Source organism: Bos taurus, chromosome 18 (genome assembly GCF_002263795.3).
Source record: "Bos taurus isolate L1 Dominette 01449 registration number 42190680 breed Hereford chromosome 18, ARS-UCD2.0, whole genome shotgun sequence".
In the NCBI taxonomy this organism is placed as follows: domain Eukaryota; kingdom Metazoa; phylum Chordata; class Mammalia; order Artiodactyla; family Bovidae; genus Bos; species Bos taurus.
The window spans coordinates 21,799,057-21,820,100 of NC_037345.1; the positions used below are offsets into that span (position 1 = coordinate 21,799,057).

Consider the following 21,044-nt stretch of genomic DNA (forward strand, 5'->3'; position numbering starts at 1 on the left):
ATAAGACTGTGTCCCAGGATGACTCCAGTCCCTATTAAAATGCCTGCCTGAGAAAGCTCAGTGCTGCCAGAATTTAAAGATTGTTCTTGCTAACATCTGATGAAAAGCCCCAACTGTCCCTTTCCTACAGCATTTACTAAATACGGCTTACAATTGTGATACCTTCCTCTGCCCTTCTTAGATGTACAGTCATCCCTTGGTATCTGCAGGGCATTGGTTCCAGGACCCCTACAGATACAATGTCTGCTGGCGTCGAAGTCATATAAAACATCATAGTATTTCCATACAAGCTATGCACATCCTCTTGTAAACTTTAAATCATCTCTAGATCACTTACGATACCTGACACAATGTAAAGAAATTGAAAGTGTTAGTTCAGTTGTGTCTGATTCTTTGCAAGTCCATGGACTATAGCCTGCCAGCTTCCTCTGTTTATGGAATTCTCCAGGCAAGAATACTGGAGTGGGTTGCCATTCCCTTCTCCAGGGGATCTTCCCAACCCAGGGATCGAACCCAGATCTCCTGCATTGCAGGCAGATTCTTTACCATCTTAGCCACCAGGGAAGCCCCACTCAATATAAGTGCTTTGCAATTAGTTTTAAATACAATGTAAATGCTGTGTAAATAGTTGCTAGGGTGTATGGCAAACTCAGGTTTTGCTTTTTGGAAATTTCTGGAAATATTTTAAAATTTATTTTTAATTGAAGGATAACTGCTTTACAGTATTGTGTTGGTCTCTGCCATACAAAATGAATCAGCTCTGCTGCTGCTGCTGCTGCTGCTAAGTCGTTTCAGTCATTTCCGACTCTGCGACCCCACAGACAGCAGCCCACCAGGCTCCCCCATCCCTGGGATTCTCTGGGCAAGAACACTGGAGTGGGTTGCCATTTCCTTCTCCAATGCATGAAAGTGAAAAGTGAAATTGAAGTCACTCAGTCGTGTCCGACTCTTAGTGACCCCATGGACTGCAGCCTACCAGGCTCCTCCGTCCATGGGATTTTCCAGGCAAGAGTACTGGAGTGGGGCGCCATTGCCTTCTCTAGAATCAGCTCTAAGTATACGTATATCTCCTCCCTCTTGAACATCCCTCCCACCCCCTTCTTGGGAATTTTTTTAAAAAATATTTTTTGATCCACAGTTGGCTGAATCCGCCAACGCACAACCTATGTTTACCGAGGGCTGACTGTATCATCTACAAATCAAGAGTGTCTTTCTCAGAGACCTGAAAGCCATTCCTTTGAAATGTAATCCTCAGGAAGGACAGTCACTGTTCCCAGTGTTTGTGAGAGGATACAATTCTACCTTCAACAAATTGACAGTTGGCAGGCCCAGCTGCCCTAATTATATTTATACTCATTAACCCTCTTAACAGTTTTGCTTGAGCTCTTCTCTCTTCCCCCACCTCTACTCTTTCATTCTGCTTTTAAATCCCTAGTCCTCTCCACACAAACCAGGCCTGAGCCTGGCTCTTTCCCCTATTGTCAGGAGTGATGGAATAAAATGTTTTCATCCCTTTCACTGATTTCTGGCTTTATCTATCTTTGATAATAGGCTACCCTAAGTGACCTGGGCTTCCTTGCAGTAAGGTGGCTATGTTCAAAGGGTCAAATGAAGAGAGAGAAAAGTGACCTCATAGCAAAACAGCAGTGCCTTCGGCTCCTGGAGCAGGAAAACGTTTTATACTATCAGTTCAGTCGCTCAGTCATGTCTGACTCTTTGTGACCCCATGGACTGCAGCACGCCAGGCTCCCCTGTCCACCACCAACTCCTGGAGCTTGCTCAAACTCATGTCCAGCGAGTCAGTGATGCCATCCAACCATCTCATCCTCTGTTGTCCCCTTCTTCTCCTGCCTTCAATCTTGCCCAGTATCAGGGTCTTTTCCAGTGAGTCAGCCCTTCTCATCAGATGCCAAAGTATGGGAGCTTCATCTTCAACATCAGTCCTTCCAATCAAAATTCAGGGTTGATTTTCTTTAGTATTGACTGGTTTGATCTCCTGGCAGTCCAACAGACACTCAAGAGTCTTCTCCAACACCACAGTTCAAAAGCATCAATTCTTCGGCTCTCAGCTTTCTTTATGGTCCAACTCTCAAATCCATACATGACTATTGGAAATAGCTTTGACTAGATGGACTTTTGTTGCAAAATAATACTCCTACTTATTAATACTATAGCCCTTTATAAACCAAAGAGGACTAGAAATAAAGTGATTCATATAGATTTGAAAAGAGAAAGCAAAGAAAAATGAAGTTTAAGCCAACTGGGCAACTAAGAACAGAACAAATATGTCACTTAGGGGTAAATGTAAATTCACACTATGGGGGAAAAATGAATCAAATAAAAAAATCAAATAATTATTTGAAAGTCTCACATAAAAGTAAAACATAGAAAAGGAGAATTCCCTGGCGGTCCACCGGTTAGGACTCTACTTCCATTGAAAAGGGCGCTGGTTGAATCCCTGATGGGGGAAATAAGGTACCATAAACCACTGCAGCTCGGACAAAAAAGAGATATAGGAAAGAACTAGAATTTGTAAGAGTGATGCCAAAATTTGAATTTAGGCAGACAGGCCCTGACTTTTACCTTGGTTTTTCAGATTAGGACACGCAGATGATAAGTATTATTTCTGAGGACACTTTGAGCAGTAAACCTTCACGTGTCAACGTTTCTTAGATACTTTCTCTTCAGTACAACCCTGCTGAATGGGTCTCTCGATGAAGAGGTACTTGAAATGTAGAGAAGTCGGTTTTATTTCAGGCCAAGAGAGAGGACGCGAGATGACTTTTTTTTTTTTTTTAATATGATTTTTGATCCCCGTGGGTCTCCGGCCTGGACTACATTTCCCGGCAGGCCGTGCTCGGAACTACGGGTGCCGGCTTGAGGTCCAGCGCCGTTGGCGGCGGCGCAGTCGCCGAGAGCGCGGCCGACCGGCGGGCGCTTCGCGGTTTGAATGGCTGCGGGCCCGGGCCCTCGGCTCACCTGAGGACCTGCCGCACAGGTGTACGCTATGCCGTCGGGAGGCGACCAATCGCCGCCGCCCCCGCCTCCCCCTCCGGCGGCGGCGGCCTCAGATGAGGAGGAGGAGGACGATGGCGAGGCGGAGGACGCCGCGCAGCCGTCCCGGTCGCCGGCCCCTCAGACCCAGCAGCGGTTTGACGAGCTGTGCAGCCGTCTGAACATGGACGAGGCGGCGCGGGCCGAGGCCTGGGAGAGCTACCGGAGCATGAGCGAGAGCTACACGCTGGAGGTGCGCCCGGGGGAGGAGAGCAGCGGCTTTCGGGGCCTAGCGGTCCCGCCCCGCCGCGGGGGATGGAGGCCCTTCTCTCTCCGGCTCGGGCGCCCCGCGGGGGAACCCCCCAAGTCAGCCCCGGCTTTCCAGGTCCCCAGCCTGGAGCGGGAAGGGAGTCCTTTCTGCCCACTTTCGTCTTGGAAACCTGGCTTTTGAAAAGCCCTTAGCGGTCCTAAAAGTGAACTCTGTCTCGGTGCTCTTCCCTCTCCGGTTCCGAAGGGGGAACAGCTTTTGCCCTGAATTAGCACCTCGAGGCTGAGGTCGTGCTGGGGTCTGATTACAAAAATACAGCCATCTGGTTGGCAGACTGAACAGGTGCAGTTGTCAGGACCGTACTCAAAGGGGATGGGGGTGGGGGGCTTGCCTGCGCTAGGCTGAAATTAACCCGATTTTAGCGTCTGCGTTTCCAGGCTTCTCCTTAAGTTCTTTGCAAGCTGTACCTAATTGCCTTTGTCCAGGCATTGCCATTTGAGTAAATGCGTTACGTTTCGGGCTGTGTTTGTGTATTTGTAAACAAAGACGAATCTTCCCGTGAGCGGATGAAACGGGCTTTCTGCCTACCTGGATATAGACTCATATCTGTCTCTAGGAAGTCAGGACTGCGGCGATCTTGAGGACCTATTGGTCACCCCAGACACTGCACAGGATTTTTAAGAGTCGCTGTCATCTAGACATGTTTTGTCCCTTTCTTCGGACGGGGCTTGCAATTAGAAAAATGGCCATTCTAGCCAGTGAGACTCAACTCTGTAGGCACCTCCCCTTTACGGGCCAATGGGAAGTGACACGGAAGTCTGTATTGTTTATCCGCTGTCTGACTGCCCGTGGGAGTGATATTTAAACTGCGGGCCATATGATTTTCTTAAGTTGTTTAATAGTTTGTGGAAAGAGTAGGGCAAATAGGCTCAGAATGGGAAGGCTAACCGAGGTGTTATTTAACTGTAATACTGTGTTTTTGCCTGTGTGGCACTCATTAAGTTTATTCTTATTATTTTTTATTCTTGCATTAATAGAATTTTAATTTAGTTACATCTGGGGGAGGCGGGGAGCTAGTAATGTACTGGCTTTAGAACCTGACAGGTCTTGGTGACTTCGGGCAATTTACTTAACCACTCCAAACTCAGTTTTGTGATATGTCAACTTGAGATATTTGTACCTACTTTACACAGCTGTTCTGAAGGTTAAGTAAGGTTGTGGCATTTCTGGAGCATAAAGCATTCATGGATAGTGCTTTAGAATTTACAAAGCTCTTTCACATGCTTAGGTGATATGACCGAATAGGCCATGTTATTGTTTATTTCCTAGTGGTTCCTGTGACAAAAGAGAAGAACTGTTTTTGGTGATGGGTGTAAGTGCCTCCAAATAAGCTCTTATTTTACCCTCAGGGTAACCTTGTAAATTAAATAGAAAAAGCATAATTTTACACTTTTTATGCTTAACTCACAGTGGTTAAGTCATATGAAGCCCAGGGTTATATAAACAAATGACAAATAATAGATGGTTCAGTTCAGTTCAGTCACTCAGTCGTGTCCGACTCTTTGCGACCCCATGAATCGCAGCATGCCAGGCCTCCCTGTCCATCACCAACTCCTGGAGTTCACTCAGACCCATGTCCATCGAGTCAGTGATGCCATCCAGCCATCTCATCCTCTGTCGTCCCCTTCTCCTCCTGCCCCCAATCCCTCCCAGCATCAGAGTCTTTTCCAATGAGTCAACTCTTCGCATGAGGTGGCCAAAGTACTGGAGTTTCAGCTTCAGCATCATTCCTTCCAAAGAACACCCAGGGCTGATCTCCTTTAGGATGGACTGGTTAGATCTCCAGTCCAAGGGACTCTCAAGAGTCTTCTCCAACACCACAGCTCAAAAGCATCAATTCTTCGGCACTCAGCTTTCTTCATAGTCCAACTCTCACATCCATACATGACCACTGGAAAAACCATAGCCTTGACTAGACGAACCTTTGTTGGCAAAGTAATGTCTCTGCTTTTGAATATGCTATCTAGGTTGGTCATAACTTTTCTTCCAAGGAGTAAGCGTTTTTTAATTTCATGGCTGCAATCACCATCTGCCGTGATTTTGGAGCCCAAAAAATAAAGTCTGACACTGTTTCCACCATTTCCCCATCTATTTCCCATGAACTGATGGGACCAGATGCCATGATCTTTGTTTTCTGAATGTTGAGCTTTAAGCCAACTTTTTCACTCTCCACTTTCACTTTCATCAAGAGGCTTTTTACTTCCTCTTCACTTTCTGCCATAAGGGTGGTGTCATCTGCATATCTGAGGTTATTGATATTTCTCCCAGCAATCTTGATTCTAGCTTGTGCTTCTTCCAGTCCAGCGTTTCTCATGATGTACTCTGCATATAAGTTAAATAAGCAGGGTGACAATATACAGCCTTGACGTACTCCTTTTCCTATTTGGAACCAGTCTGTTGTTCCATGTCTAGTTCTAACTGTTGCTTCCTGACCTGCATATAGGTTTCTCAAGAGGCAGGTCAGGTGGTCTGGTATTCCCATCTCTTTCAGAATTTTCCACAGTTTATTGTGATCCACACAGTCAAAGGCTTTGGCATAGTCAATAAAGCAGAAATAGATGTTTTTCTGGAACTCTCTTGCTTTTTCGATGATCCAGTGGATGTTGGCAATTTGATCTCTTGTTCCTCAGCCTTTTCTAAAACCAGCTTGAACATCTGGAAGTTCACGGTTCAGGTATTGCTGAAGCCTGGCTTGGAGAATTTTGAGCATTACTTTACTAGCATGTGAGATGAGTGCAATTGTGCGGTAGTTTGAGCATTCTTTGGCCTTGCCTTTCTTTGGGATTGGAATGAAAACTGACCTTTTCCAGTCCTGTGGCCACTGCTGAGTTTTCCAAATTTGCTGGCATATTGAGTGCAGCGCTTTCACAGCATCATCTTTCAGGGTTTGAAATAGCGCAACTGGAATTCCATCACCTCCACTAGCTCTGTTCTTAGTGATGCTTTCTAAGGCCCACTTGACTTCACATTCCAGGATATCTGGCTCTAGGTGAGTGATCACACCATCATGATTATCTGGGTCATGAAGCTCTTTTTTGTACAGTTCTTCTGTGTAATCTTGCCACCTCTTCTTAATATCTTCTGCTTCTGTTAGGTCCATACCATTTCTGTCCTTTATTGAGCCCATCTTTGCATGGTTAGTTATTTTTTAAAATATGTGTATGATTGCTCAATTTTTAAAAAAAGACTTTGATCTCAGATTCTTAGATCAGTTTACCCAATAAGTAAATCAGTATTTATTTATTTTCCAAATACTTGTTGATCACCTGTTCTTTGCCAGACACTCTTATCCAGGTGCTGGGCAGAGAGCAGTGCACAAAAACGTCAAAATCCCTGCCCTTGTGGAACTAGTAGTTGGGCATGCTGTCAGATCATGTGGGGTGTCAGTCTCATGGAAGTGTACAGTGGAAAAGAAAAGTCATTTGATATTCAGTATAGAATACTGGTTATAGACTTCTATCTTTTGATTGCTTGTATTTCTGTTCTTGTTGGGACTTCTAAGGTGTATGTCCTGAGAGAGAGAGCCACGTGGAATCCCTGTTGCTTTCATCACCTTGAAAGTTGCATCACTTTCATCTGTGCTCTTGGTGGAGCCAGAGCAAAGTGAAAGAACAAACTTATACTTCTCCTTGGAAGAATGTGTCATAAAAGCATTTGGGACAGGAACATGATTGAAAATGCAGTTTCCCACAAGCATTTTTCAACTGAAATATGTATAGTTCATTAGCTCAAACTCAATTGTCTTTTTTTTTTTTTTTACAGGGAAATGATCTTCATTGGTTAGCATGTGCCTTATATGTGGCTTGCAGAAAATCTGTGCCAACTGTAAGCAAGGGGACAGTTGAAGGAAACTATGTATCTTTAACTCGAATCCTGCGATGTTCTGAGCAGAGGTAACTATGTTAGAGTTGTTAAAGTGCGGCTAATATAAAAACATCGAGACAGTAGGAATTCTCTTTCACTTTCTGAGCCTTTGTGCCTGTGGAATGCTAAATTTAGAAATTAGGTCATGGTTTTCCTTTGCCACATCCAAGTACCCGTTATATTTTATTTCTTTGGAGAAAAATATTTAAATTTTAATGTATTTAACACTTAAATGAGGAGTTTACTACTAAAGGTTATGACTTATTGTAATTATTGGGAGAATTCTAAGTAAAGATACTCTAAGTTGAAAAGATAAATATTTTATGGTATTAAACCTGCAACTATATGCACAGGACGGGTATCTTCTATAAGTAATGTGTAAATACTCAGTTTCCTGTTTGGGGGATAAGTAACACTATTACAATATCAGAGAGAAGGTCAAAGAATATTTTGAGGAGGAAGAAATTGCTTTTTCTTTCTGTTGTGTAATTGAATTGATTATGTTTCATTATTTGGGCACTTTGGGTTAATTTTCTCATGGCTTATTAAAGGCTGGTGGGAAAAGGATGTTTGGCATTTTGGAGGAAATACCACTGTCAAAACTTAATGGACCTAGTGGTTTAAAAAAATCACTTACTTTAAAATAATTAACAAGAAATGTAATCTTTTAGCTGTGGTCTATTTATTAATCTTGAATTTCATCCTGAGTTATATTTAGGCCTAAGAACAAGAGGCAATTGATAAAGAATTGAACACCTTGGCTATAAACCTTAAAAAAGGTGCTAAGTATAATCATTGCAAAGAAGCAAAGTGGAGACACAGTAATCTAGTTAAATGACAGATAAGGAACTTTAGAAGCAAAGGTCAAATTATGGAATAATCATTATAGACTTTACTAGACTAAACTTATCTAATACTTTAACACAAGTAATTTCTCAGACTTCAGTTTTATTTCCATTTCAAAAACTCAAGTTTTTAACTTCTTATCTATGGGTTCAGGTTATTTACTTTTCTGCCATAATGGACTAAATGAATTAAAAGCAAAGAGCAGTTTGGGAGAAGATATTTACAATGTAACAATGGTCAATATCAAGAATTAAATAACCACTAACACTAGTTAATAATTGGTAAATAGGTACTAAAAAATGGGAAGAGTATATGATTTCACAAAAGCCTAAACTCAAGTAGCTAACAGATGTAACAAATATATTGAATCTCACTAGTAATCAAAGAAGCTCAAAGTAAAAATTAGATATTATTTCATTCTCATCAGATTGGGGAAATTTGGAGTCTCATAATACCATTATTTGGGCTTCCCACATGGCGCTAGGGGTAAAGTACCTGCCTGCCAATGCAGGAGAGGTAAGAGACGTGGGTTCGATCCCTGGGTCGGGAAGATCCCCTGGGGAAGAGCATGGCAACCCACTCCAGTATTCTTGCCTGGAGAATCTCATGGACAGAGGAGCCTGACGGGCTATAGTTCACAGGGTCGCACAGAGTCGAACACAGTTGACTGGAGCAACTTAGCATGCACGCACAGTACCATTATGCAGGGAAATAGGAACTCTATTGCTAATGTACATTAGAGAGAGTATAAATTGGCACAGTCACTCTAGTGGGAAATTTGGCAGCAGCCAGTAAAGTTGAAGATGCATATTCTCTGACTCAGCAATTCTATTTCTTGGGGATAATTCTTAAAGAAATTCCAATATACATGTATAAAAATGTGTTCCTTATAGCATTTTTTGTTACAGAGAAAAATTAGAAGCCTCAATTTCCATTGGCTGGGGAGTAAATGCAAAAAATAGTAGTTCATATGGAGGAATATTTTTAGCAATTAAAATGAATGAATTCGATCTATCCATATCAACATTACTCTGATAAACAGTATTGAATGGGGAATTCTCTGATGGTTCAATGATTGAGACTTCACACTCTCACTGCAGGGGGTGAGTTTGATAGGGAACTAGGATCCCACATGTTGCAGGATAAGGCCAACAAACAAACAAAAAGCCATTATTGAATGGAAAAGTAAGTTATAGAATGCTACTTACATTATACTATTTATATAAAATTTTAAAATCAGACATACAAAAGATACTGTTGCTGGGTATGTATATAACCACATAGTAAGTATAAAAACTTGGATGAGAAGGACTCAGACTATAGAATGATGGTTATCTTTGGGGAAGAAGAGTGAGAAATAGGATTGGGGAAGAGTACGAATGAGAACTTTGGCTGTTTCTATAGAATCTGAGGCAAACGTCAAAATTTATGTGCTGCGTTAATATCCGTTGGTACATGAATGTTGGTTTTGTTCTCTGGTTACTTATTTTATAGCGTGGATGTGTATTTCATAATTTAAAAAACCTTTAATCTCAGAAAAAGAGATTAGGAAAGCTTTGGATTAGGAAAGATTTGGAAGATGAGAGAAATAAACCGACCCGTGAGACTAAGCTAGTCAGTCATGAGTTGTGATTTTATGTCACTGTCTGAAAGTAACAGTGAGGTAATGTTGATTTACTTTTATTTACCTATATTTGTATTAATTATGAAAATCTCACTTTTTATTTTTACTATCAGCTTAATTGAATTCTTTAACAAGATGAAGAAATGGGAAGACATGGCCAATCTCCCTCCACATTTCAGAGAACGTACTGAGAGATTAGAAAGAAACTTCACTGTTTCTGCTGTAATTTTTAAGAAATATGAACCCATCTTTCAGGACATTTTTAAATATCCTCAAGAAGAGCAGCCGCGTCAGCAGAGAGGAAGAAAACAGCGGTATGTTAAGCAGGAATACACGCTCTTCTGTCCGTGCTCCGGTTTGGATCCCTTGGTCTGCGTCCCTCAGTTTATTTTGCTAGTCCTAAGAAATCAGTGTGATTTCATAAGTAATCTTTTTTTCTCATCATAATTTCTTGCTTCTCATTTTATTTTAGCTCTGAAGAGTTGAGCTTCTTTCATGTTGCAAAATGCGTGGAATCTTTGTTCATATAAACTTTTCCTTCTAGCAACCAGCTGCAACAACGGGACTGTCGGTGCCCTCGCCCGTTAGCCACCTTGGGTATAGAATTTGATTACTTAATTTTCTTATATTGACTATTGACTTTTTCTATTATTTTCTACATATTATAATGCATATAAACTCTTTATTTGACTTCTATGTCAAACTGAGTAAATTCCCCTGAAAAGGCTTCTCCTTGTATTTGGATGTTTGCAACCAGTGAAAAGTAGAGAAATTCGGTTGGGGGAGAGTAGTCTAATTGCAACTGTCATGACATTGTGCTCTGACTGTGTCTGCAAAGTCTGAAAACGTACTCTGGCTCAATGTCTTCCATCTTTCCTGGCAGATAAGGGCAGTTATGGGATACAGATTCTCTACTTTTCTCAGCAAAGTTGTTTCATAAAGTAGAAGAGGAAATAGAACTGGAAAGATGTTGACAAGAAAAGTAGAGGAAAGGGAGTTATTATAATTGAATGAATAAAGTTTGCTTCTCTTTCAATATATAAAAATGTTCCCAGATTGTGATGGATGTTTATAGTAAGTAAGCATCTTTAAAAATAAAACAATGTACATTTTTATATAGTTGACCCCACTGCTATGGAAGCAGCCAGTCTACTTTGCTTGCAGTTTTGGGGAATTGTCTGTTTATAATGAAGTATTCTAAAGTTTGGATACAAGCTTCTTTCTGAGCCTGAATGAGCTGATAGGATCATTTATAGAAAAATATAGAGTATCTTCTTTCCTTAAAGTGTTGCAGAAAATGATTTCAGATTGCATTTGCTTTGATATATATTATTACATATAATATATATATTATCAGTTCAGTTCAGTCGTGTCCAACTCTTTGCGACCCCAGCACGCCAGGCCTCCCTGTCCATCACCAATTCCCGGAGTTCACCCAAACTTACGTCCCTTGAGTCGGTGATGCCATCCAACCGTCTCATCCTCTGTCATCCCCTTCTCCTCCTGCCTTCAATCTTTCCCAGCATCAGGGTCTTTTCAAATGAGTCAGCTCTTCACATCAGGTGGCCAAAGTATTGGAGTTTCAGCTTCAACATCAGTCCTTCCAATGAACACCCAGGACTGATCTCCTTTAGAATGGACTGTTGGGATCTCCTTGCAGTCCAAGGGACTCTCAAGAGTCTTTTCCAACACCACAGTTCAAAAGCATCAATTCTTCAGTGCTCAGCTTTCCTTATAGTCCAACTCTCACATCCATACATGACTACTGGAAAAACCATAGCCTTAACTAGACAGACCTTTGTTGACAATGTAATTCTATAATATATATTATAGAATTTTCTTAATTATATATGTATATATATTATATTGCTGGAGAAGGAAATGGCAATCCACTCCAGTATTCTTGCTGGAAAATTCCATGGACAGAGAAGCCTGGCAGGCTACACTCCTTGGGGTTGCAAAGAGTGGGCCACAACTGAGTGACTGAGCACATACATATTATATTAGGTGTATATATTACTTAATTCTAATTAAGAAAATTCTAAGATAAGTTTACTAAAAGGTCTACATTTATATCACCCTAATCATAGTAATAATAATCCATACCATTTACTGAGCATTTATTATGGTGCAGGGACTCTGCTAAGACTTAAATTAAGCATGTATTACTTGATTTAATCACTACTTCAGCTTCATGAGGTTGATACTGTTGTTACAGGTGGGGGGAACCAAGCCTTTCAAAGGCTAAGTGATTTGGCCAAGGTCACACAGTAAGTGTGGAGCTTTTACTGAAACTTAAAGAGTCTGCCTGAGAGCCCATCTTCTTCTTATAAACTGTTCTTTGAAAATTTGTCATTGACTATTGAGAGTTTACTATATGAACTACTTTGTTAGGTATTATGTAGGACACAAATATTAAAAGCAAAAACAGGCCAAAACCCAAACCCACAGTTACTGTCTTTTGAGAGCTTACAGAAAGTATTATAAGGGAGAGGCACGTATAAATGCAAAAGATAATAGAAATGTAGGACTTCTGGGGCAAAAATAATTCACTCTGTATAAGCCCGTTAGGTAATGTTCCATGGAAGAAGTAGAAACATGTCTGAAAGGATGAGTAGGATTTTGGTAACCATCATTGGGTACCCATTTTGGTGAATTTGGAGAGATAGATGTTCTTCTATGCAGAGGATGAAGAATGAAAATACCACAGCAGCAAAGAGGAAATTTGGCTTAAGTTGGTTGGTTGTTCCAGAGTTTTCAAGTTACAGAGCCAGTTTTGGGAGTACCTTAATTTTATTTTCTTCCTTCCAGTTTTATTGAGATAGAATTGACATACAGCACTATATAAATTTAAGGAGTGCAGTGTAATGATGTGACTTATGAAATGATGACCACAATACGTTTAGTGAACATTCAGAATCTCACATAGCAATACAAAATTAAATAGAAAAAAAATGCCTTCTGATGAGAACCCTTTAAGATTTATTCTCATAACAACTTGCATATATTAACCTACTGCAGTGTTAATTATATTTATTATGTTGTACATTACATCCCTAGGACTTATCTTGTAACTGAAAGTTAGAATGGCTTGAAGGTTAAGCCTAAATGTTTGACTTTTATCTTGGTAGGCATCAAAACCACACAGTTTGTCCTGTGTCTGTGGTGGGAAGCCTGCTTTTTAAAGCAGGGCCATGACGTTTAACCCTGGCCATCAACTGGTGAATGAAGCCCTACAATGTGCTACCCAAGGAGAAGTATCTCTTAGTGGATGAGGAGACTAGACACATGGAGAGCAAGGGTACTGAGTTAATGACAGTGTGGGAACTAAACTCCAGTCTTCAGCTTCTTCTCCTCACAACACCTTGTAAGAATAAGGGTATTGGGATATGGAGCCAACACATGTCTGATCTAAACATTGGCAGAGGTTTTGGTAGAAAAGCCAGTTTAAAACAGGTCTAAAACTCCCTTTAGCAGATGACTTAGCAAATACAACAGGTACTCTTTTATTTTTTTCTCCCTCTTCTTCCCTACAACAGTACCTACAACAGGTACTCTTAATGATCGAAATATAAGGAATTATAGGACGCCCCGAATTTCCACTGAAAAGTCCTCTCGTAGGCCTTCCCTGGTGGTCCAGGGGGTAAGACTCTGTGCTTCCACTGCAGGGGGCACAGGTTTGATCCCTGTTTGGGGTAAGATCCTGCATGTCGTGCAGCATTCTCCCCCAAAAAAGTCTTTTCGTGACTTAATATAATCTGGAACGTATTTAGAGAGTGAGGGTTTACAGTTCATCAGCTGTGATGGAAAAAAACTGGAGGATTGTCTGACTGCATGAGTGTGTGCCAAGCTGCTGCAGTCATGTCCGACACTATGTAGCCCGCCAGGCTCCTCTGTCCATGGGATTCTCCAGGCAAGAATACTGGAGTGGGCTGCCATTCCCTTCTCCAGGGGATCTTCCTTACCCAGGGATCAAACTCACGTCTCTTACATCTCCTGCATTGGCAGTCAGATTCTTTACCACTAGCGCCACCTGGGAAGCCAATCTGACTGTATACATGGGTCTTCAAGCAACATTAGCCTTGCGATGTCATCAAAAGAGCTATTGTTATTTTGTTCATTTCATTCTTATTGTTATTTTGTTCGTACCCTTATTCTAACAAGGTGCTTTGAGGAGAAGAAGCTGAAGACTGGGATTTAGTTCCCACACTGTCCTTAACTCTGTACACTTGCTCTCCATGTGTCTTAGTGGCCTCATTCGCCACAAGATCCTTCTCCTTGGTTTATATTATAGGGCTTTATTCACCAGTTGATGGCAAGGAATAAGCATCATTGCCCTGCTTTAACGAACTCGTTAAAAAATAGAACTCGTTTTATTTTCTGCCTTAGCTATCTTGACCTGGAAAAGCTTCTACAGTTCTTCAGAAGTTTTCTTCTGAGCGAGCTTTCCCTCGCTCCCAGCTGTTTCCTTACCTGTGTTCAACTGGAGCAGAACTTCTTGCACGTTTTCCATGAGAAATGAATCTGCTGTCACTCCCTCCAACTGTGGGTTTTGTTTCTCACCCAGTTTACAGTCGTGTGTCGTGTCTTTTTCTGATTCTTCTGTTATCTCATGACTTTTTTCTCCCCCCAAAGGCGACAGCCCTGTACCGTGTCTGAAGTTTTCCATTTTTGTTGGGTGCTTTTTATATATGCAAAAGGTAAGGAAAGAGTAATATTTATTTCAATATTAGCTTACTTAAAAGTTCAGGTACTACTACTGTCAACCTATAATGTGTATCAGGAAAAGATGCTCACCGAAAAACTTCTCGAGGATTTGAATCCTGCTTTCTTTTTTTTAAGTATTGCCATTTTATAAATCTTTTGAATTTCTTTTCTTTTTTTTTCCTTTGATATTTTCTCCCTTCCTCCCTCTCTCTCTCCCTCTGTTTTTTAAAAAATGTATTTATTCATTTATTTATTTTTGGCTGCGCTGGAACTTTGTTGCTGTGCACGAGCTTTATCCAGTTGTGGCGAGCAGGGGCTGCTCTCGAGTTGCGGCGCGCAGGCGTCTCATTGCAGTGGTCTCTCTTGCGGAGCACAGGCTCGAGGGCTCTCAGGCTTCAGCAGTTGTGGTGCACTGGCCTAGTTGCTCCGCAGCATTGGGTTTCTTTGCAATATACCAAATATCGTACATTAAATGGAATATCCTTTAGTTTTTTTCTTACACAACATCTTTTCCAAAACATATTATCTCTGAATTATGGGCTGAAAACACATTAGTGTGTCTGTGCTTTTGTCTTGGACTTATATTTTGCACAAGACATGCATTACATAATGGAGTGGGACTAATCATTCTCAAAGTAATTTAGATTACTTTTTATGCCTTGTTCGGATAAACATGCTTGATCAAATGCCTTTAGATAGAACTCATTTTTGCTACCCTCTCTTCTCACTTAACCTGCCCAAGGTCTGCATTCAGTGAAATACATTTTTATGACTATCATTGTCCTTTCTGTGTTTCTATGTAAAAATGATTCTTAGTAATTTAAGGAAGAAAACAAAGTACAGTTCCTTAGCTTTTTCTGTAGACTGTGTAGAATGCCTTTGGCATTAAGATAGCCTAATAAAACAGAAAGTTAAAATCAAAGAATTATAGAGCTGAAAGGTGTTTCTTCAGTAGGAGAGAGTCTCACTATTAGGTCAGCTTGCCCAGTGTATTTATTTTAAAGAGTAAGTTACTGAGGCCCAGAGACCAGCTGCTGGAGCCAGAGCTGGGATGTGAATCCACGTCTTCTAGCTCTTGGTCTCATGCTGGGTGTGTGGGCCCTCCAGCAGGGATGTGTCACTCTGTTGGTGTCACTATGATTTGTCTGATTGTTATAGGTTACAACTTACCCTGCCTTCCCCGAGCTGCATGCTTGACTGAAAATAAAAATAATCTTTGTCAGAAGTAAGCTCTTGGTTACTTTTGCTTTCTATCACACTGCATGTTTCTTTAGTGCAGATGAAGGTGGTGTGATCAGTGGCATGAAATGTAGAACATCTTCAGAGCGCATAACTGTTTTCATGATGGTTTGAACATTTGCTGCCCCTTGGCTTACTGTGGCTGGTGTTATATATGATATTAACCTGGGCAGTAGGTTATGGGCAGGTATATATGACTTAGAGGATTTTTATCTGTTTTTGTGGTATGTGTACACTTGGAGGTAAGTATTTAGTACTGGTATATAAATTACTGGAAAAGAAGTGTATTGCCCTCAAGTAGGTTTTGGTCTCAGCTGAGCAACTGGGGTGGCATATTTTTGTCTCCACAGTTATCTCAGTGTTTGAATTTTATTTTACTGTTATTAATTCTGTGTGTAATTATTTGGTCTGAAGGGCCTTTGTCCACTCACAGTCCAGTGCTGTGATCACTTATGCTTCACTACGATCTTTTCCAGTAGAGGAGATTAGTTGGTTTTCTTCAGTTCTTGATTTCAGTATTTGGTGGGGGGAGGTGTATTCTTTATGGGCGTCTTTTTCATGACTTTGTGCACAACGGTGGGCATCCCAGATGATCTCATTCCTGATAAATAAGCCAACACTTGCCTGTTATCTTTGTTGACTTCCAATGGCAAGGACATACCAGTGACAAGTTTGGGCTTGTCATGAAGGGCTTTGTGGCCTGAAGACCGTTAGGCACCACTTCCTGTTTTACATGATATCCCAAGTCTTTACTCAGATTATCTTTGTTGATTGAAAGATAAAATATTTCACAAAGTGGGATTTATTTCTAAAGTCAGGATTGGAAAGGTAGACTCTGTCATGTTAGGAGAGTTCTGGAATTTAGATTCTGATCTTTAGGGGCATTTAAGTTTCTCATAAGAAGTTACTGGGCTGCAGGTTTTTTCCTTCTATGGCAAGTGCACACCAGCGACAAGTTTAGGCTTGTCAGAGTGATGGGCTTTTTAATTTGAAACTGGTAGGTACCACTTCCTGTTTTACATTTGAGGAATTGAGTGTATTTTAATATTAAGCATATTTATAGTCAAACCAAGCAAGTTAGTTTGGTTAGATCAATGCAGAATTTAACCTACTAATTATCATTTATGTTTTTGGCAACAGAAAAATATTTTTTTCTCTTTCTTTAATTCATTTAAATTGATTTGTTGAAATGTTTCACCTATTAAAAAAATGAATTTCTTATCCTGATATGCTGAGGTAAGTGGTAACTTTCTTTAGAGGAAAGAAGAAAAAAAGCCTGAAACCAAGTAGTATGAGTGTGTGTTTGTATTTAGTGTGAAAATGTCGAGGCTTAGAAATAATTCTTCAGATGTATGTTAGCTATTTAGATTGAATTCATCTGTTACTATGAGAATGTAAAATCAATATGGAGCATGTATAAGCAGTGTTTAATGGAAAGAGGGATATGCTTAAAGATACAGAATATCTAGAACGATATTTTAATTTCTAAGAATAACTCTTAACTGCCTGTAAAAACCTATTTTCAATGTTAGGGATAAACCAGAACTACAAAAGTTATATATTTCTATAGGTTTAGGTTTTTGGTTTATTTTTTTCTCGGTTACTAGGCATCAACAATTATTCCCAGGATATTTTCTCTAGAACTGAAATATATTTTATTGTGATCTTGTTGTGTTAGTTTGTATGAGCTTGTATTACTACTTCAAAAAGCATTGAACTATTACTGTTAGGAGTCTGATTATAGTTTCTGGTCTTTTTAAAGTACATATATGCTAAAAAATAATTATATTAATAATTTTTGAGCTTTTCCCAAATAAGTATTTATACCGGTTTTCCTGACAGAAAAGTATTTTCATATACAACAATTTCTTACAGCTTGAGATAGTTTATGAAGTTGTGTTCAGAGTTTTCAAAAGAAAAACCAGTGAGAGCAAGTTTGGACAGGCATTTAATAAATGCTTATTTAACAACTATTAAGTGAATGGCATTTTTAGTGAAGTTTTGGTTTTTCTTAAACTCTTAGAAATTTATTAAACAATAAGTAATATTTCAAAATGTAAATTTGCCAAAATACTTTCTGTAGCTCTTGAGTCAGGCTTGCATATTGTTGTATAATGTCATGTTAATTAAAGGAAGAGATTATTTTTATAATATTGTAAAGTTGATGCAAATTTGACTCTATAATTGTTTATAATCCTATAGGTAATTTTCCCATGATTAGTGATGATTTGGTTAATTCTTATCATCTTCTGCTGTGTGCTTTGGACTTAGTTTATGGAAATGCCCTTCAATGTTCCAATCGTAAAGAACTTGTGAACCCTAATTTTAAAGGTGAGTTTGTAAATCTGGGACGCAGATGACTCATGTGTCTACACTATGTTTACTCTTGGGGGTTGTGTACATAGTACAGGTTTCCTAGCATCAGAGAACATAAATGCTTTTCCACGCTTCATCACCATAGTTATCCCAGAGTACTTAGAACTAGGAGTTGAGCTCTCTGTAAAAATATTTGTAGAAAGAGAAATTGCAAATATCACAATGTTTTAGAAGTGTTAGATGACAACTTTAGAAGTTTCTGAAATATATACTCAATGAGAAGTAGGAATTTAGAAATCTGGAGTAGGAACGATGACATTCGAGCTGACGGTGGTTTTGTGTGTTGGCAAGTTTCATGCCTGACACACAGGAGGAGGTCAAAGAAGATTTATTGAAAGATTTATTCATTCAAATCTTTTCTGCAGAAGAGGAGTACCTATGGTTCTAAAATAATTAAAATGCATTTTCAACTCTAAAAGGTGTGTGGAAATGATCATTATTTTGGTAATGCATTTAGTAGGCTTTAAGCTGTAGAATTTCTATGAATGATATACAGTAAGAGGCCAAATTATGACTTATAAAGCAAATATTTAAAAAGTACTTATTGAACTAGTATGTAATGCTCTTGCTGCTTGAATAATACCTCGGTAGGATTCTGAGTGATTGTCAGTTTTGAAGTGGTTATGATTAGAATTTCAACTTGTCTGCCTCACAAGATAGATTTTTAAAGTTAGATGAGTTAATTACTTCAGTTGCTCCCGGTTTGGTAAGTCTAGTGTTCTCTGTATTCTGACCTTTCATTTATTTTCTTCCTAACTCCCTTTTGTATTTCTGTATCGCTGGTTCCCTTCATTTTTTCCCTCTTCTTTTATTTATTATTTGTGTTTTTTTTCCTTTGCCTTGCATTGAGTCTAGGGCAAGAAGGGCTGTAAAGTAATATAATAAAAACATCTAACATAATTAAAGTATATAAAGAGTATGTGCTTTGAACAGTAACTTTTCTCAAAGTGACTTTTTTATTTGAATGTAATACTTTTTTGCAAAATTTTATTTATCTGTTTTGTAGATATTATAGTAGTATAAAAAATAATTTTTTAGTTTTTCTTTTTTAACTTTCTCCAGATAGATAACTGAATAACTGAAATCTTTTGAGTCATAATAAAAGCTTTACTGCTATTTGCTATTTTTGAAGTGTATTTAAACAGTTAAATTAGCACCTTCCACTATTTCCTATACACATATGTGCTAACAACTCCTGTGCTGATTAGACTCTCTGTTATTTATATTTTAATTTATTACAGTTAGGCTTGTTGAATGCTACCTGATATCTCTGTTCTGTGCTTTTACCCATCATAGGTCTATCTGAAGATTTTCATGCTAAGGATTCTAAACCTTCCTCCGACCCACCTTGCGTCATTGAGAAACTGTGTTCCTTACATGATGGCTTAGTTTTGGAAGCAAAAGGAATAAAGGAACATTTCTGGAAACCTTATATTAGGAAACTTTATGAAAAAAAGGTTTGTAAGTAGAAAGAAATGATTTGAAAATATTTTCTGGGTAAAGACTTGATTTAATATGATGACTTAAGGATCTTTTTTTTCATCATAGCTCCTTAAGGGAAAAGAAGAAAATCTGACTGGTTTTTTAGAACCTGGGAATTTTGGAGAGAGTTTGTGAGTACTTCTATTATAAAAAGTGTTTTCATACTTTATGTGGTCAGGAAATAATGTTTTTATTGTTTGTATCCTAGAAATTTAGAATATGTTTTATGGCAGAATATAGGGATGCAGTAAAAAAATCTATCAACTCTTACTCAAAGCACAAGTTTTGAGGTAGTTGAAAATTGTGCGGCTGTTCTTTAAAGTTTTGATAGTTAAGTTTTGGGATCATGATTTTTGAAAGAAATCCTTTTGGAACTACCCAGGTGGCGAATGGTGCTGTGGAAGCACTGACGTCTTCACAGGTGCCTGGAGCAGCCAGGAGAGAGAACTCGGCTGGCAGCTTGGTACAGGGCACCCACCCTGGGGTACTGTCAGCGAGATACACTTCCTGTGCAAGGCCTGAGCACAGTGGAGCACGCCTGCATTTTTATGCTCCTCAGTTTTTATCTTAGTGATCCCACTAAAATCTAACTTTCACAGAACTATTAGAAGTTTTAGTAAATGAAAACAATGAAACAAGTAGCCTCACACAACTTCAAATGGCAGTTCTGCAGGTGTACATTTTGCCTGTTTTTTTTTCCCCCCTCTAGTAAAGCCATCAATAAAGCCTATGAGGAGTATGTTTTATCTGTTGGGAATTTAGACGAGCGGATTTTTCTGGGCGAGGATGCTGAAGAGGAAATTGGGACTCTCTCAAGGTGCCTGAACACTGGTTCAGGAGCAGAGACCGCTGAGAGGGTGCAGATGAAAAACATCCTGCAGCAGCACTTCGACAAGGTGAGCCAAGCCGACCCGAGAGAGGCAGCGCGAGCAGACGTGCCGAGGGCCTGCTGTGTTCTGGTGGTTGTGTGTGTGTGCATTTTACTGGCTTCCAGTACGAAGGAGAAAATTCACATCCTACCTCTCACAGTTGAAAGGTTATCATTATTTTAATTTTTGTTGACATGACTTTCACAAGTTTTGGTTAGAACTGTGAAAAAGAGTTTAATATAAATGTCAACGAATGCCTCATGCTGGTTGTTGGTTCTGAAAACAGAACCAGGGATATACAGCTGTTACATACTGAACATAGCAGGCATTTCGGAAATGTTGATTGACCCCAATCAGTACCTTCATCTAAGACACTAGGGAAACTGAGAATCTATAGCCTTTAAGAAAACTCTCTTAAACTGAGTTTTGGGATCATGTGTAATTTCAGGCAGGATGATGGAGACTGAGAGTTTCCCTTCTGTTGTGTGGTGTTCATAGAAAATAAGCAACTCCTGACAGGTACTTCCAGAGGCAGTGTGGCTAATTCCAAGGGGGTAACTCACCTGTAAGACCAGACTCAAGGCTGGTTTGCTTTTTTCATTCAGCAAATATTCTCAAGATATTCTATATACCAGATTGTATCCTAGACACTGGGACTACACCAGTGAACAAAACAGCTATGAACATCCTGTTTAGTATTCTGATGTGGGGAGAT

General features: G+C 39.6%; 1 protein-coding gene across 3 annotated transcripts in view; it reads left to right on the forward strand.

Moving 5' to 3' along the window:
* Positions 1-2,852: 2,852 nt before the first annotated feature.
* RBL2 (RB transcriptional corepressor like 2) overlaps positions 2,853-21,044 on the forward strand; it is a 51,278-nt gene continuing 33,086 nt past the window's right edge. Inside the window, 8 exon segments of one of the 3 annotated variants that reach the window (NM_001098073.1) lie at positions 2,853-3,247; positions 7,085-7,215; positions 9,770-9,970; positions 14,292-14,356; positions 17,805-17,933; positions 19,275-19,435; positions 19,527-19,591; positions 20,170-20,356. In NM_001098073.1, the coding sequence (NP_001091542.1) occupies positions 3,008-3,247; positions 7,085-7,215; positions 9,770-9,970; positions 14,292-14,356; positions 17,805-17,933; positions 19,275-19,435; positions 19,527-19,591; positions 20,170-20,356 (1,179 nt within the window). In that variant the 5' untranslated portion in view covers positions 2,853-3,007. 3 annotated transcript variants of the gene reach the window in all.